The sequence below is a fragment of the Girardinichthys multiradiatus genome, chromosome 1 (genome assembly GCF_021462225.1).
Source record: "Girardinichthys multiradiatus isolate DD_20200921_A chromosome 1, DD_fGirMul_XY1, whole genome shotgun sequence".
Taxonomy (NCBI): Eukaryota; Metazoa; Chordata; class Actinopteri; order Cyprinodontiformes; family Goodeidae; genus Girardinichthys; species Girardinichthys multiradiatus.
The window spans coordinates 28,997,458-29,016,138 of NC_061794.1; the positions used below are offsets into that span (position 1 = coordinate 28,997,458).

An 18,681-nucleotide genomic window follows, 5' to 3' on the forward strand; every position below is an offset into this window, starting at 1 on the left:
TGATACATTAAACATTGTTAAAATATTAGAAAAACATTAAAGACCTGGGTGGTAACACCAATGGTCCCAAAGCCCCTTTGATTTAAGGTTACTGTAATATCACTTTTGTGGCTGAAGTACACTGATAAGTTTTTGTAATTCATTTTATGAAATAGCAGTGTCCTCTGAAGATCACTACTGGAGATTTGAATCTAAAAAAAAAACTTCAATGTATAAAAAATGTATCTGAAATGGGGGAAAAAATTGCAAAATAGACCTGAATCTGAAAACAAAATCTGTAACTAAAAAACCTAATGTGAGAAAATGTATCAGTGAAAGTAAAGAAAACTGAAAAAACGAAACAAATTCTTGTTTTTCCAGAGTGTAACGCCAAAAAAATGGCATTCAATTTTCCTTTATCTTATACGTTTTAACCTTTTTTCTCTATTTAATAAATATTTTGACCTACACTTGTTTCCATATTGAAGCAACCAATTTGGTACTTTTATATAATCCACAATGAGGACCTGACCCAGCTTTGGATGTCACTGGTTTAAGTTAAAGGAAACCTAGTCATTGCAGCTGCAATAAAGAGGCTAGGAAATTTTAAAAACCGCTAAGTCTACCCCTGATATGTTTATTGCTAATATATATATATATATGGGTGTAGTAATAAATGCCAGCGTTCATAGGTGTTTGTACAAGGAGAGTTCTCTGTTAGAGCGAGCATGCGCAGTTGGCAAACGTTGGGACTCCATTCCAGGCTGTCAGTGCAGCTTCCCTGAAGCTCGCCTCCCTGAACTATCGTCCTCTCAGTAATAACTTTACCTGCTTTCTAAACAAAGACAACCTGACAATGAGTGGGGATCATGGACGCGGAGACTCTCAGGTAGCTCTCGCTTAATAGTCAACGTTTTTTCTCGCTAGTTTTAAATCAATATTTCCAGCCACAACTGTCATAATATGAGTAATAACAGTCACGATATGAAATAAATGTTAACTCTTAAAAACTAAAGCAACTAGTCTTGGAGAGAGGCCTCCAGTTATGCGGGATGTTGGGTGTTTTTTGTTTATTATTTTTTATCTTCATCATTTTTATAGAGTAACGTCTTTCTCTGTTGCAGTTTTAACTTGAACAGCCAAGCTACCGGCGTTTTAAAAATTGAAATAATAAAAATATTTTCCTCACAATTTTCAGGTCAACGCTGGATCTAAAGGAAGTGGTAGGTCCTTTTCTGATTATTTTTTATTCGTATTGACTAATTTCTAAACGTAATCGTTGGTACCTGTCTACTGTTAGTTTTTAAAGGACAGAAATGGCGTCCCAGAGACTAAGTCCCTTCTCCTCCACTCTCTTGCGGCTATTGTTCAAAAAGAGGGTCTGAAATGTGCATTTACCACCCTCGGATTTCAAAACTAAAAGGATATTCTGAAAGAGACTGGCTTCGGGTTAATTTTGCATGCCTTCATTTCATGATATGCGGGTGCAAATGTGATGAATTTTGGAGCCGAAAGTGATGGAATTGGGGTTGAGGACTTAGTCTCTGCGCCATTTTCTTTTCTGCGTGTAGCATCCAGGGCGCCGCTCAGCGAGCCAGCTGTCCGCCGTGATATGGAGGCGAGAGCGGGGCGCTTATAGCATCTCAGCACCGCCTGCGCTCTGCTTCCATCTCCGCCAAAGAGCCGTTTATCTGCACCGCCGACAGAAAACAAATATGGGTTCAGAAACTTTAAACCAAACTACATAAAGTTGCCCACAATTATTTGAAAGAAATGCAATTTTTATCTAATTATAACCCCTTTATGTGCGCCTCCCAGACACTTTAAAAGTTGAGTTTCTTTTTTGTTCCTCTAAGGATTCATTTATAGTGATTCTATTGAAATCAAAGTGGGAACTGATACAGCTTATAACTGAGATATTTTAATAATAGAAAGCGTTTAAAAGCTAAATCCAGTTCATTCACTTTTTTCAAGCTGAGCAAAATGCTGGACTTTATTTAAATGTTACAAAACTTGACTCATCTTTAGGGCATAATATAAGTAAATAGAATATTTATTAGTCAGTGGTGCTTTTTGTGATTACAAGTATTCAATTCTCTTCAACTTTTCCACTGTTTGTCACATGAAATACAAAACGTATTGTATTTAATTGGATGTATGTTAGACCAACACAAAGATGATTGGTTTTCAATTTCTTAAGTTTACATTAATTTCCACTTTATCTTTGACTAAGTATGTGACATCTGAAACTGGATTATATTTAGGGGAACCAGACTACAAGAGACTGAATACAAATACACCACATTTGTCTTATTTTTATTCCTAAAAAACTTTAAAAGCAATGGATAATTTTCCTTCCACTTCATAGTTGTACTCTGCTACCCTGTGTTGATCTATCACATAAAATCCCCCAAAAATACATTGAAGTTCGTTGCTGTAATGTGACAAAACTCCAAAAAGTTCTAGAGGTGTGAATACTTTTCCAGGGTTAACTGTATAATGTGAAGTGAAGCCACTGATGATCCAAAATAACCTGTTTTTATACAAAAGATAGATTTATAAGCATGTTTTCTGAAATACACTTGATAAAGTCTCGGTTGTGGAAATGATTTTATTTTGATTTTTAAAGAACAGTTTTGACTAAATGTATAATTCAGCATGGCAGAACTACAAATAAACATATTGCTAGTTTAACTCTGTTGTAAATATTTTCAAATTGAGGAAAGTGTTTACAGAAAAGTATAAAATATAATTTGCAGTTAGATTTTAGTTAGCACGTTACATTTTTTAAAAGTATATTACCACTTATGCTACCTCTGCTTACCAGCAGGGTAAACTGTCTCCTCAGAGTTTTCCCACATCACATTTAAGCGGTGCCTAACACTTTTTAAAGCATAGTGATACTTTATACTTTCAGGAAAATTTTCCATTTCCATTTTCTGTTATTCTTAAGGAATTGAACTTCCTCATTGTACCAGTGTGTGTCTGCTCATTACAATGTAATAGAGATTTGTTAGTAATTCGTTTGTGTTATCTTTGCAAACTCTCACAGATCACAGCTTTATCAAAACAAATAGTATAGTAATGGTGCCAAGTGCATCTTCTGTATTTTTAATAACATCGTGCTGCACAATTATTGGCACCCAGATTAAGATCTGAACAGCAGCCTTGGAGCTGTTTGCTGTTACGACACTGTAATCTCAATGCCAGCCTTTGCTGCAGTTCTCTAACAGAGCTTCAGAGATCTTTTTAACCTCCCTTACTTTATGATAAACTTTGGTCCTAATCCAGCGTCGTTTGGCACAGTTTTGGTTATTCCACACTTTTAAATTCTCACTCTTACTGTACACAGGGCTAGTTTAGGTGAGTAACTATGTTGAACTAGTTTGCTAACATTTGATTCTCACATCCAGCTTCCATGAATGCTATGTATTCTTATCTTTCCCATCTTGAAGTGTGTCTAATAGAAATGGGTCTTTCGGGTGCGGCGCTGGTGGTGTAGGGGTTAAACGTGCGTCTATGTGGAGAGGCTGTAGTCCTCGGTAAGGCTGTCCAGGACCCGGCAAGCTTTGCCAAATATCTCCCTCTCTCTTTGCCCCACTTTCCTGTTTACCTGCTATTGAAAAATAAAGGCCTCTAGGGCTGCAAAAAAATATATATATATAAAAAAAAAAGAAATGGGTCTTTCATGTAATTTATATTCATTTTCTTAGTTTATAAATACAGGGTTGGACAATGAAACTGAAACACCTGGTTCTAGACCACAATAATTTATTAGTATGGTGTAGGGCCTCCTTTTGTGGCCAATACAGTGTCAGTTCGTCTTGGGAATGACATATACAAGTCCTGCACAGTGGTCAGAGGGATTTTAAGCCATTCTTCTTGCAGGATAGTGGCCAGGTCTCTACGTGATACTGGTGGAGGAAAACATTTCCTGACTCGCTCCTCCAAAACACCCCAAAGTGGTTCAATAATATTTAGATCTGGTGACTGTGCAGGCCATGGGAGATGTTCAACTTCACTTTCATGTTCATCAAACCAATCTTTCACCAGTCTTGCTGTGTGTATTGGTGCATTGTCATCCTGATACACGGCACCGCCTTCAGGATACAATGTTTGAACCATTGGATGCACATGGTCCTCAAGAATGGTTCGGTAGTCCTTGGCAGTGACGCGCCCATCTAGCACAAGTATTGGGCCAAGGGAATGCCGTGATATGGCAGCCCAAACCATCACTGATCCACCCCCATGCTTCACTCTGGGCATGCAACAGTCTGGGTGGTACGCTTCTTTGGGGCTTCTCCACACCGTAACTCTCCCGGATGTGGGGAAAACGGTAAAGGTGGACTCGTCAGAGAACAATTTGCGCTCCTTGCACCATTGAAACCAATGTTTGGCATTGGCATGAGTGACCAAAGGTTTGGTTATAGCAGCCCGGCCATGTATATTGACCCTGTGGAGCTCCCGACGGACAGTTCTGGTGGAAACAGGAGAGTTGAGGTGCACATTTAATTCTGCCGTGATTTGGGCAGCCGTGGTTTTATGTTTTTCAGATACAATCTGGGTTAGCACCCGAACATCCCTTTCAGACAGCTTCCTCTTGCGTCCACAGTTAATCCTGTTGGATGTGGTTCGTCCTTCTTGGTGGTATGCTGACATTACCCTGGATACCGTAGCTCTTGATACGTCACAAAGACTTGCTGTCTTGGTCACAGATGCGCCAGCAAGATGTGCACCAACAATTTGTCCTCTTTTGAACTCTGGTATGTCACCCATAATGTTGTGTGCATTTCAATATTTTGAGCAAAACTGTGCTCTTACCCTGCTAATTGAACCTTCACACTCTGCTCTTACTGGTGCAATGTGCAATCAATGAAGACTGGCTACCAGGCTGGTCCAATTTAGCTATGAAACCTCCCACACTAAAATGACAGGTGTTTCAGTTTCATTGTCCAACCCCTGTATATATTTATGTGTGATTATTTATAAACATTCACAGATACTCTCTTTAACTTAAATAGCATAAACTACAAAAAGTTACATTTCATATATGGAAATTGTTAGGAGGGCAACTAGTTGTTGCATCTTGATTTTTGTTAAAAAATATGTTTTTTTCTCCTCCACTGATTAGATGTATTTAATTCAAAATTATCGTTCTGAAATATTCAGTGTGATTATGGTCCTTCAATAAAAAAATTAGTTAATTTTAGTGCGCTTTATACATCGTCATCAGAGTAAATTATGCCGCCCCAGGGAGAGCTTTTTGTTTCCTGAGCTCGTCCTTATAGCCACGTTTTCTCACTAAACCAGCTCAAAGTCATCCAGATTTAAAAAAAAAAACAACTGTAAATCATTGACTCTCAGATGTGTTAACTATCCACATATAATATACACTGTTTTTTTTATAATGATTGACTCAAAGTGAATCTTTTCATTGTGCCGCAGACTCTCACAAACATAAAGACAAGCACAAAGAAAAGGAACACAAACACAAAGATCACAAGAAAGACAAGGAGAGAGAAAAATTAAAGCACTGCAACAGGTACACTTTTTTATCCTCTCTGAAGACAACAATATGTTTTAATGTTTTACATTTGTCTACAGCCACATGATGGATCTTTATATAGTTAGTTTTACAATGTTAAACAAGGACTATGGACATTCTGATGTGTATAGATGCTGTTAACAGATATTACAAAGATTGCTGCAAGTTTCATAAAAAAAGAAAACTGCTATGTTAAATCAGCAAATACACCTCAACCAGCCACGTGAATGGCATCTGCAGAACATCTGTTTTTAAACCATCTGCAGGACATGTGGTATGGCTTACTCCTGGAGAAAAGGGGTGGGCTGCAGTATAACAGCGAAGATGATGAATGTGGACACTTTGTGTTAAAAGAAAATATATAAAGATGTTTATGTCACCGGTGGTTGTTTCTGTGTCACTGACATGCTTTGTCTGACCTCTTGCTTGCTAACCTGGTGACCTCTGTGGCTCCAGCGAACATAAGGAGTACTCTGAGAAAAAACACAAAGACAAACAGAAGCTGAGGCACAGTGATGGCAGCTCAGACAAGCACAGAGAAAAACACAAAGACAAGGACAAAGAGAAGAGGAAAGAGGACAAGGTTTGTTGATTGCTTCTCAGTGCTGAATGACTTTTATACTCACTGGGTTCTTATGCAATTTGGAGAATGATTTAATTGGATCTAAGTATTTTTAATATCTGGATAAGTACAGAAAAACAGAATAGAGTATGGCTACATCCATCCATCTGTTTGTTATTCTATTTATTTGTTTGATTTGCCATCCATCCATCCATTGAGAAACTAGATCCTTTCTAAGATTGCAATACCGTACACCCTCAATACATAATATGGACAATAACTTAGAGCCAACATCCTTAGAGCCTTTGACTAAAGTAGTTTTTGTTTATATTTACAGAGTCTCTCATCCCATTCTAACAGAACTAAAAAGGAGAAGGAAAATGGCTATGTAAGGTACAGTATATCCTTATTGTAATGCATGTGATATAAATTGATTACGCACTGTTAGACAGAAGCTTGGTTTAACATCATATCACAAAATTTATGTTTTTGATTGCTTTACACATATGCCATTCAATGTGCGATTTAGAGAGAGAAGTCCTGCTGCGATTAAGAGCGAGCCGGAAGATGACAACGGTTTCTACCCCTCTCCCAAACACAACAAGGCCACCAAACGTGAGATGGATGATAATGAGGAGTATGTGTTGTTCAAATCTAATGAAAGTTATATTTGCTGCAATTAAAAACGTATTTTTTGCAATTTTGGTAATTTGAGCTTTATTAAAGCAGCAGCCGTTTACAGGTTTGAATACAAGCCCAAGAGAGTCAAGGTAGAACATGATAAGAAGGCCAAGAAGAGGAAACATGAGTACGAAGATGATGAGGAGGATGAGGTATCAGATTGTTGTGGATTGTTTAGTTGCATTGACAAAACCTTATATTAAACTATATGAACCTGGTTTCATGTCATTGTCTTTTAGTACACTAAGCACAAAAAGAAGACGAAAGACAAAAAAGCAACAGAGGGAAAGAAAGCCAAAAAAGAGGATGAGGAGAAATGGAAATGGCAAGATAATGTTCAGCTCAAATTGTTCTTTTCCTCAGGAAATTGCTTTCCAAGAACTGATTTTTTTTTTTCTCCTATGGTGGTTTGTGTTTGTAGGTGGGAGGAGGAGAGATATACAGATGGCTCCAAATGGCGCTTTCTTGAACATAAGGGTCCTGTCTTTGCTCCACCTTATGAGGCTTTGCCTGACAAAGTCAAGTTTTACTATGACCGTGAGTGTGTCACCTTGTAAATCACAAAGACTTAGTCTTTGTTCAAAGCTGCAATGTTTTATGTTTTTTTTAGGTAAGGCAATGAAACTTAGTGCTCCTGCTGAGGAAGTCGCTACATTCTTCGCCAAGATGCTAGATCACGAGTACACCACTAAAGACATCTTTAGGAAGAACTTCTATAAGGACTGGAGGAAGGTGGGGAGAATTCACAGAGTGTTTCAAAGCTCAGAAAAAGTAAACAGAGAATGCTTTATAGATTTTTCTTGTGTTTTAGGAAATGACATCAGAAGAGAAGTCAGTAATCACCGATCTGAACAAGTGTGACTTCAGAGAAATGAGTGAGTACTTCAAGGCCCAATCAGAGGCTCGCAAACAGATGTCCAAGGAGGAGAAACAGGTTAGTTTTCGTTTACGTGGGTGCTATCAGTCGTTAGAACATTGTGGAACGCGTCATTGTGTTTTTAAAACTCGTTGCAGAAAATCAAAGAGGAAAACGAGCGGATCCTCCAGGAGTATGGTTTCTGCATCATGGACAATCACAAGGAAAGGATTGGAAACTTTCGCATCGAGCCACCGGGCCTGTTCCGAGGACGCGGCGACCATCCAAAGATGGGAATGCTGAAACGGCGCATCAGACCTGAAGACATTATCATCAACTGTAGCAAGTAGGGTTTCTAATTATTTTTTTAAATATACACAAATGAATAACAATACAATGCAATGACTTGTCCCAATGATATGGCCCTCATCTAGCCACTAAGATACAACTTGTGTTCTGGTTCAACAACGGCTTCTTGGATCCTAGCCTTGCTGAAACCATAGAGCTGCGCCTGGCTGGCCACAGACATGGAGGAGACACTTACATTCATATTTCAATAAAAGACATTGAAAGTCTTAGTTAGACCATTGAATCTATCCTAATATTTCTTCAGGAATATCTATGCATCATCTTCATCCATTCTACTTTCTGTTTTTAGCCACATTTTCACATTATTTTAAGATTTTGAGTCCATCAGGGCTAAATTTTAGGCTCCGTTTTGGTTTATTTCTGTATTGACTTTGGGAAGGATATGCCTCCAGCTAAAGTACACTTTTGTACAAATAAGATCATCAAGTTGACTTCACTCTGAGATCAGGTGTCAGTGAACTTCAAACCACCTTTTAGCCACTGCATGCATCGCTGTATGACTTAAAGTTGGTTCCTAATGTTAAGATTTCTACCCTAGGGGTAGACCTCGTTGAAAGAGCTTCATCCTAAGAATGTTTTGATATTTGACTAAGAACTTATCGATGTTTTAGTAAAATACAAATCTGAAGACTAAAGTGAGCCATTATTATGTCTTAATTTATCAATTAGAAAAAAAAACTCTTGTTCAGGCTACTTTCTGTCTGTTGTTGACTATGTTTACATTACTTATATGCATTCTGCTTCCTCTGCATGTCACTGTCTGTATCGCTGCTCCTGTTTATAACAAACCTGAGCAGAATGTGTCACCTTGTATTGGATAATCTGATTTATTGACCCTCTTTAAACCCAAGGAGACAACAGCACAGGTATAGTTTATGTAGAAATCTATACTGGGTAAATTACCCACCTAATTGGAGGTCAACATGAGTTTAACTGATTTGCGGGATCCAGGTTGGCTTCACCTTAAGAGTACCCACAGTTATTCTGAACTTGGTGGAGCTGTTCTCTCCTGTTTGGCACTTTGGTCATAGAATAATCTTCAGAGTACATCAAAGCTTAACGTCTCACTTTTCTGGGAGATTTTTTGTAACTGAAACTGAATTTATTATACTTGATTATATAATTTTCTTTATGTCTTTTGACACTAACTTTAACTATTAGCTTGTGACTGGTAACATGCAGGCCTTCCTGGCCAGATGTACCTTGACAAACATGTTACACACCTGCTTAAATAAGGGTTACATAAATATTAAAATAAAACATTTTCACATGTTGTTTAGATGGAAGAGAGTGTAATCTTTTCTTTAACAAAATTTTGTTTTTTTGATATTCTTAAAGATCTGGGCCTAGGAGGACACTGAAAGTCTGTCGAAAAGTCAGGAAGTCCCTACTTTTGATGTACAGGTCCTTCTCAAAAAATTAGCATATTGTGATAAAGTTCATTATTTTCCATAATGTCATGATGAAAATTTAACATTCATATATTTTAGATTCATTGCACACTAACTGAAATATTTCAGGTCTTTTATTGTCTTAATACGGATGATTTTGGCATACAGCTCATGAAAACCCAAAATTCCTATCTCACAAAATTAGCATATCGTTAAAAGGGTCTCTAAACGAGCTATGAACCTAATCATCTGAATCAACGAGTTAACTCTAAACACCTGCAAAAGATTCCTGAGGCCTTTAAAACTCCCAGCCTGGTTCATCACTCAAAACCCCAATCATGGGTAAGACTGCCGACATGACTGCTGTCCAGAAGGCCACTATTGACACCCTCAAGCAAGAGGGTAAGACACAGAAAGACATTTCTGAATGAATAGGCTGTTCCCAGAGTGCTGTATCAAGGCACCTCAGTGGGAAGTCTGTGGGAAGGAAAAAGTGTGGCAGAAAACGCTGCACAACGAGAAGAGGTGACCGGACCCTGAGGAAGATTGTGGAGAAGGGCCGATTCCAGACCTTGGGGGACCTGCGGAAGCAGTGGACTGAGTCTGGAGTAGAAACATCCAGAGCCACCGTGCACAGGCGTGTGCAGAAAATGGGCTACAGGTGCCGCATTCCCCAGGTCAAGCCACTTTTGAACCAGAAACAGCGGCAGAAGCGCCTGACCTGGGCTACAGAGAAGCAGCACTGGACTGTTGCTCAGTGGTCCAAAGTACTTTTTTCGGATGAAAGCAAATTCTGCATGTCATTCGGAAATCAAGGTGCCAGAGTCTGGAGGAAGACTGGGGAGAAGGAAATGCCAAAATGCCAGAAGTCCAGTGTCAAGTACCCACAGTCAGTGATGGTCTGGGGTGCCGTGTCAGCTGCTGGTGTTGGTCCACTGTGTTTTATCAAGGGCAGGGTCAATGCAGCTAGCTATCAGGAGATTTTGGAGCACTTCATGCTTCCATCTGCTGAAAAGCTTTATGGAGATGAAGATTTCATTTTTCAGCACGACCTGGCACCTGCTCACAGTGCCAAAACCACTGGTAAATGGTTTACTGACCATGGTATCACTGTGCTCAATTGGCCTGCCAACTCTCCTGACCTGAACCCCATAGAGAATCTGTGGGATATTGTGAAGAGAACGTTGAGAGACTCAAGACCCAACACTCTGGATGAGCTAAAGGCCGCTATCGAAGCATCCTGGGCCTCCATAAGACCTCAGCAGTGCCACAGGCTGATTGCCTCCATGCCACGCCACATTGAAGCAGTCATTTCTGCAAAAGGATTCCCGACCAAGTATTGAGTGCATAACTGTACATGATTATTTGAAGGTTGACGTTTTTTGTATTAAAAACACTTTTCTTTTATTGGTCGGATGAAATATGCTAATTTTGTGAGATAGGAATTTTGGGTTTTCATGAGCTGTATGCCAAAATCATCCATATTAAGACAATAAAAGACCTGAAATATTTCAGTTAGTGTGCAATGAATCTAAAATATATGAATATTAAATTTTCATCATTACATTATAGAAAATAATGAACTTTATCACAATATGCTAATTTTTTGAGAAGGACCTGTATACCACAAGGTGGCCCCATCAAACCATCCTAAATGCAGTCAGTCAGTCATTTTCTACCACTTATTCCATAGTGGGTCACAGGGAGCTGGTGCCTATCTCCAGCAGTCTATGGGTGAAAGGCAGGGTACACCCTGGACAGGTTGCCAGTCCATCACAGGGCAACACACATACAACCATGCACACACTCATTCATATACCCAAGGGCAATTTAGAGTTACCAATTAACCTAACAGGCATGTTTTTGGACTGTGGGAGGAAGCCAGAGTACCCAGTGAGAACCCACATGTGCACAGGGAGAACATGCAAACTCCATGCAGAAAGACCCCAGGCTGGGAATTGAACCCAGGACCTTCTTGCTGCAAGGCAACAGTGCTACCAACTGTGCCACTACCATCCTAAATGCATTCACATAAAATTACATCATGAGAACCTTGCAGGGTCAGGTTAGAGATAGTCTGTGGTCACTTTGCAGGAGTTCCTGTTTAGGAATGTAACTCAAATTTGTTAATCATTCTCATCTCTGTGTTCAGCCTCTTCATTCTTTATCATTCCGTTCATCCTCTGACTGTCTTTTTGTGACTGCTGGCAGTTATTTATAGACTTTGGGTGTGACGTTCAGTTTATCTAAGGGGTTACATTAGCAGGACGTTTTTTATAAGTAGCTTGTAGCAATGAGTTGACATGTACAGTATGAGATACACACACACACACACACACACAGATAGATACACTTCTGGCAGCGTGTCAGGGTAGTCTTCCTGTATAAGAAAGCCGTATCTGCGAAAACAATCACACAACTCAGGGAGGACATGTTGATCCTCACTAGCTGTATATAATCTCTGCCCTACAGTGTCATACAGCCAGTGTTTATGATGGAAAATAGTTCAGTCTTTCTGTAATAGGTGAGACTTCATTGTTGCTGGGGCATTGTGAAACTGGAGTTTTGGTGGAATTAGTCCACCATACACCCAGATTTATTTTTTAAGATGTTCTGCACCAATTAATTTTTTGTAAACCAGCCTTTTGTTCCCACAGGGACTCCAAGCAACCCAAACCTCCACCAGGGACAAAGTGGAAGGAGGTTCGCCATGACAACAAGGTGACGTGGTTAGTGTCCTGGACGGAGAACATCCAGGGCTCCATCAAGTACATCATGCTGAACCCTAGCTCCAGGATCAAGGTGCCTGTTTTTTCACACCTTCATGCATTCATTAGCCTTTTTTAACAGCTTCACCTGGATAAAAAAAAATAAAAAAATATGTGTGTGTGTGCAGGGGGAGAAGGACTGGCAGAAATACGAGACTGCCAGGCGATTAAAGAAGTGCGTGGATCGGATTCGTTCTCAGTACAGAGATGACTGGAAGTCAAAAGAGATGAGGATCAGACAGAGAGCTGTTGCACTGTATTTTATTGACAAGGTGAGTAAATCCTACTTACTTGCTCTCTGTAATTGAGTTAAAACAGTAAACTGATGTATTGCGTCCCCCCCCGCAGCTGGCTCTGAGGGCAGGTAATGAAAAGGAGGAAGGCGAAACGGCAGACACAGTCGGCTGCTGCTCGCTGAGGGTGGAGCACATCAAACTGTACCCTAAGATGGACGAGCAGGAGTATGTGGTGGAGTTTGACTTTTTGGGAAAAGACTCCATTCGCTACTACAACAAAATCCCGGTGGAGAAGCGGGTGAGCAACAAAATCAGCGCTCCGTTGAAGGAAGAGAGAAGGATTTATGGCAAAGTCTTTACAGTGGAAAATTGTTTATTTTGTAGATTTGTATTTTAGTTTTAACCAGATGTGAAGTTGGGAAGATGTTTACATTAGACTGTAAATGTTTTCCATCAGCTCTTCCCCAGAGGTCTCTTTTCCTTTGTTACTGAGGGTACGCAACCACACACACTTTCTGTTTAGCTTTCAGTTGCAGATCGTTCCAATGCTTTGACACTGTCTGATTGACTAAACTGCAACCCCACTTTTTCAGTAAAACAAAAAGTTTCAACGACAAATTTACACCAGCTCATCATTACCATGAATAATTTAAAACTGTTATACAGACCCCCAGCACAACACACCCACTGCCGTGCTTGAAGGTTGGCACATTGTTCTGAGATTTGAATGCCTCACTTTGATTCCTTCAAACAGTCTTCTCGTTGTGGCTAAAAAGCTCCATATTTGTCTCGTCTGGATATTAAACATAAGTCCAGGTGCCATTCTCCCCCTTTCGGTAGGAATGTGATGGTGCAACTATGAATTCATTTAAAGGCTTAGGGGTACAATTTGTACAGTTTTCTAATGCTCATTAAGTCTTTGTTTATGTCTCATTAGGTCTTTAAAAACCTTCAGCTGTTTCTGGAGAACAAGCAGCCAGAGGACGACCTCTTTGACAGATTGAATGTAAGAAAAGCACCAAATGCTTCTGAAATGGATCTGTCTACATTGGTGATTGTATTACTGTGTTCTTCCCACAATCTCCCCACTATCCTTATTTTTTCTCCATTTTCTGTAGACCTCTATCCTGAACAAGCACTTACAGGAGCTGATGGATGGACTGACAGCCAAAGTTTTCCGTACCTACAACGCCTCAATCACCCTGCAACAGCAGCTCAAGGAACTTACCTGCCGTGAGTGGCTTTAGTTTTATCCAGTCGAACAAACTGTGTTTATTTGAAACCTCTTCTTTTATTCGTTTCTGTTGTTGTTGGGTTCACAGCTGAAGACAGCATCCCTGCTAAAATCCTGTCATACAACCGAGCTAACCGAGCAGTAGCCATTCTGTGTAACCACCAGAGAGCTCCACCCAAAACATTTGAGAAGTCAATGCAGAACCTTCAGACCAAGGTAAATTTTGTTTAGTTTAGTTTTATAATCCCTCCCCAAGCATGTTTTTCCTTTAGAATGCCCCATCTAGATTAATTCCCTTATTCACCTTGTGTTTGTGATCGCAGATTGACGAGAAACAAAAGCAACTATCTGCAGCCAGGAAGCAGCTGAAGGCCGCCAAGGCCGATCACAAGGCCTCACATGATGAAAAGAGTAAAAAGTAAGAATGCCTGAGAGTTAACAGTCAGCAAAGTGTTTGATGTGTTGCTTCCCCTACTTTCTCTGTCCCTTTTGGGGTAGAATGGAAATACGTTTTTAATCTCCACAGTTAAATGTGCTCAGGATGTGTGTTTATATTTCTTCATCTAGCTTAGTCTCAGACTTTCTTTATATATTCATGTGGTTTTTTTTTCTGTATCTGTATCTTGTCACTCTCAGGGCTGTTGATGTGAAGCGTAAAGCTGTACAGAGGATAGAGGAGCAGCTCATGAAACTCCAGGTACAAGCCACGGACAGGGAGGAGAACAAGCAGATTGCTCTGGGAACCTCCAAGCTCAACTACCTGGATCCACGCATCTCTGTGGCATGGTATTTATGCACTGCTTTTTCCTGCACTGCTTTGATGACGGTGTTTTTATGGTTTAAAAGCTGTAAAATTAGGGTAGTAAACTACTCGTTGCACAGGCCAGCTGTGCGTAGCTGGCCATGTGGACTGCACATCTACCTTGGTGACAAAAAGGCAGGAAACAGCCTTGCATTGTAGGAAAAGGAGCAGCAGAGGCAAAAAAGCTAAAGGGTGCAGAAGGAAAATAAGAGGAAGAAAAGTGTGTGAGTGCCAGGAACAATGGGGTTTGTTTCTGAAAGCTAGGGAGCGTCCCCAAACAGCTCTCCTTCCTCCATGTGGGAGGTACATGGGGAGCTGTCTGTGGCAGAATGCCTCAGAGAAAGGGGGACAGTGGTCCGCCCTCCCTAAACGATGCCCCACAGCTATTTATGGAGAACTTTTTACTCAGGCACAATGGATAATGGAATGCTCCATGAATGGTGTGAGGGATGGGGTTCCCTCTTATAGGGTGGTGCGTAGAAACACGGCACACAGTGTAGGATCTGTGACAGTAAGAAAAAAAGAGAGAGAGAAGAAATCATTGCCTGAAGCCACTATTCCACACAGGCCACGAATAACATGAATCGCCAGGAATTGCTAACTTTTAGGATTCTTCAGGATTTGTGCAGTTTTGCAAAATATCTGGTCCAATTTGTGGCTCTCTAAGATTCAGTTACGACACATCTACGATAGATAAAGATAAATCATGAGCTTCGGCTTGATTCACATCAATATTGTGTAGAGTTCAGTATGATTTACAAGAATCTTTTAGGAATACTGCATGAACGTTAGGATCAGTTAACAATAGGCTGAATGCATCTAAGAATCAGGTTTAAATGTTTATTTGTTACTATTCTTGACAATTAGTGGGATTTTCCATCAGGATATAATAAAAAAGTGATGAGGGACTAGCAGGAGTGAATCTTATTTAAATGACGACTGTTCATATTAAGAAGTTAAAATGTTTGAACTGTTTGACTGTTTTTACCAATAAATCGTAAAAGCTGAAGTCTTGGTTTTTGGACATAAGATGTAAACAGAAACGTAGTAAGAAAAATATTTATTTTAACTTTCTTTTATATTTTGTATTTATTTTAAGATCATTGTTTTGGTTTTTTACTTTTTTGTATTAATAATTTTCCTTATTTCTTATTTTTTCATTTTTTTCCAAAGCCAGAAGAGACATTTGGGCAGTTTTAGGGAGTACAGTGGCCCTGAGTTGTACGTAGGAATGCCTACAAATAAATTAGGAATCAGTTACGATACCAAAAAATTAACTAAGAATTTGTTAAGAATTAACAGAGATTTTTGGCACCAAACCTATAAACAGCTCAAAACCTTTGCCATGAATTCCAGATGGCTCAAGAATGGCAAGAAGTGACTAAGAATGAAAGACGAATCAGTTACGAACTCCGGAACTTATTGTGATCCAAGATTCCTAAAATTTGGCAATTCTTGGCGATTCGTGGTCTTGTGGAATAGTGGTATGAGTGCGAGCTAGTTCACAGGTTCATGCTGGCTTGCTTTCAGTTTCCTTCATGTCTCCTCCAATACCTGTAAGTTCCCACTCTTTTCAATAAGTCAACTCTACTGGGATGCTGCAATCTTCCTTCCTGGATTTGGGTCCAACTCAACTCATGACACCATGTTTTTTTAGTTTTTTTTAACAATTGAAAAACGTAAAATTGTGGCGCACAATGATATTTGTATTCGCGTCAGTTTGATACCCCTAAATAAAACAGTCCAACTATCTCCCTTCAGAAGTCACCTAATGGAATCCATTTTTATTTGATGTAATCTCAGTATTTCACTAAGATTCGTCAGTCTTTAGATGTGCAAACCTGGTAAAGACACACCCCTAAAAGCCTTACTACTGTAATTGAATCAAATTCATCGATAACAAGCATTCTTTTTTTCCACTTCAAGATGCTGCACTTCTTAGTGTTGGTGTAACTAGAAAGTATTTTGTAGTTTGTGATTATAACATGGTAAAATGTAAAAAAGTTCAACAGGTGTAAATGCTTTTACAAGGCACTTTATCTACTGGTCATGAAAGACCTTTAAAAGCAACTATTGTTTCCTCAGAAATGAAAAAACATCAGAACGCATCTAAGATTCTTGAAACTGATGGCAGAAGTGTTTTAATGTATTTGCAGCATTCATTCTGTGGCACCGATAACATTATACTGGTATTTTATATCATCTCAACCAAAACTCACAGGAAATCTTTAAGTTATGAGAGAAGTCATCTGTTTCATTCACCACAAATAACTCCAGACATGGCAGCCATTAGTCTCTTCAGTCTCTCTTTAATGCAGAAGAGTCACAAACTGACTGCCTTTCCAGTGTAACAAGTGATCTCTCTCCTTCATGACATATTAGTCGCAAACTGCTGCTCATGCTGGTCCATCTTCCCTTCTGTCCAGGTGCAAGAAGTGGGCCATTCCTATTGAAAAGATCTACAACAAGACCCAGAGGGAAAAGTTTGCCTGGGCGATCGACATGGCTGAAAAGGATTATGAATTTTAGCTGCATTAGTGTTTTTATTTGAACATTTCTACCCAAGCCTTCGATTGTACAGATGGTTTGTACCCAATGGTTTGTACCCAATGGTTTGCACCCGCTGTGCGGTACCTGTGGGGCAGTGAGGGACGAAACCAGGACCGCACCAAAGCTGTGATCACTGACAGGTTTAATAATTATGCTGTAAATATCAACCAGTTGTGTACAGGCCAAAATCAACTCTTGAAGGATTTCACCATGTTGCCCCATAAGGCATATCTCCTTAGAAACTTTATGATGTTGTGTATGTAGCTGCAGCTCTTTAACCGTATTCCAGCAACCATGAACACATTAAGTATTATGTTGTTTCAGATGAAAAGTTCTGAGATGCTAAGCCACCAGATTCATTGAATAATATTCTGATGGAATAGTGAATTATTACGTTTTTGACAACATGACAGATTATGATGGTTATAATTAATTCTAGGTAGTGTTGTTTTAAATAAGCCGGACAGACTGGTGACAATGAAGAAACTCTAACTCTAGCACTATGCTAACACACATTAGCACACAGAATGTTAAGTTTTGTCCATGCTGTTTATTTCAGGGATGTACATATTCTCATTTTTGTTTTTGTTTTTAAGCGTTTGCTGTATTCATTCTTAACAAAAAGTCCTTATTGCTCTATTGCAGCTCTTTTGTGTGTGTGCGTGCGTGCGTGTCTGTCTGTTTCTTCAGTCTTACAGTGAACAGGGCGTAACAGTGATCTCCGCTACTTGAAATACCTAAATGATAATCTTTTGTCTGCCAGAGCTCAAAGAGACTGTTCCCTCTAACAGAGGGATGGTGATTATTGCCAAAAATGATCACGTCATCTATCCTTGTAGGTGTACTGTTTTTGTAATGCTATAATAGAGCAGATCATGTCTATGAAAAGTCTAATGGAAATGGATAACTTTTGTCATGAATATGTCTTGTTATTGGATCACTTATCACACAATCCCGCTCTGATTTGAAAGCTTGTTGTCTAGAGCTTTGTAGTTTTCAGAATAAAACATCAACCTTGTTTTATTTGTCTTTCCTTTGTCTTTTTTTCTCCTTATCTTTGCCCAATAAGACTAAAGACAAGCTGATAAGAGGTAATCAGTTAGAATCAAAGTCAAACAATCCTCAATATTACTGTCCTCCTTCATATGGTTTTATCTCTACTCTTTTATGTAGTTAATGACATGGTGTGACTAGTGACCTGTTCTTTCTTACTGTAACTTCTGGGTAAGGTTCAGGAGAAAGATCCATATCTTAAAGGTGCTGATCGTAGGTGCTTCTGCTGAGGAAAAGTTACATTAAGTTCCCAGTGAAACCGAGCTTCGGGAAGTAAGGTTAATGCCTTCAAAATAAATGACTTTCAGCTGAAGAGGTCTACTCTGCAATGGCTGGATGGATGTTCATGTCTCAGACTAGATGTGTTCAAATCTAAGAGTTATCAAGAAAGTCAAAGCTTACAGTGGCTCTACAAAGTCTACGCACCACGGCTAAAATACTAGGTTTTTGCAGTTTAAAAATGGGATTTTGATAATAAAAAAAAACAAAAAAAACACTTTTCCCACAAATTACTTGTTGAAGCACCTTGTGATCATCTTTAGCATTCAGTCTTCTTGGGTTCACACTTACCAATCAGTTATATTATGTGTAATAAAACTTTCACTGGCCCAGTTGGATTTTTCCATTGGCATCCTTTAGGTAAAACTACACTTTG

General features: G+C 39.4%; 1 protein-coding gene across 1 annotated transcript; it reads left to right on the forward strand.

Moving 5' to 3' along the window:
* The first annotated feature begins 724 nt into the window (after window positions 1-724).
* Window positions 725-17,991, forward strand: top1b (DNA topoisomerase Ib). The gene is made up of 21 exons (XM_047371775.1): window positions 725-868; window positions 1,178-1,202; window positions 5,425-5,521; window positions 5,981-6,107; window positions 6,424-6,479; window positions 6,616-6,723; window positions 6,829-6,919; window positions 7,007-7,092; window positions 7,189-7,304; window positions 7,378-7,499; window positions 7,579-7,701; window positions 7,782-7,969; window positions 12,041-12,185; window positions 12,280-12,423; window positions 12,500-12,685; window positions 13,325-13,393; window positions 13,506-13,620; window positions 13,710-13,837; window positions 13,945-14,039; window positions 14,258-14,407; window positions 16,850-17,991. The coding sequence occupies exons 1-21, from the start codon at window positions 836-838 to the stop codon at window positions 16,950-16,952; spliced, it is 2,307 nt and encodes a 768-aa protein (XP_047227731.1). The 5' UTR covers window positions 725-835; the 3' UTR covers window positions 16,953-17,991.
* The last annotated feature ends 690 nt before the right edge of the window (window positions 17,992-18,681 follow it).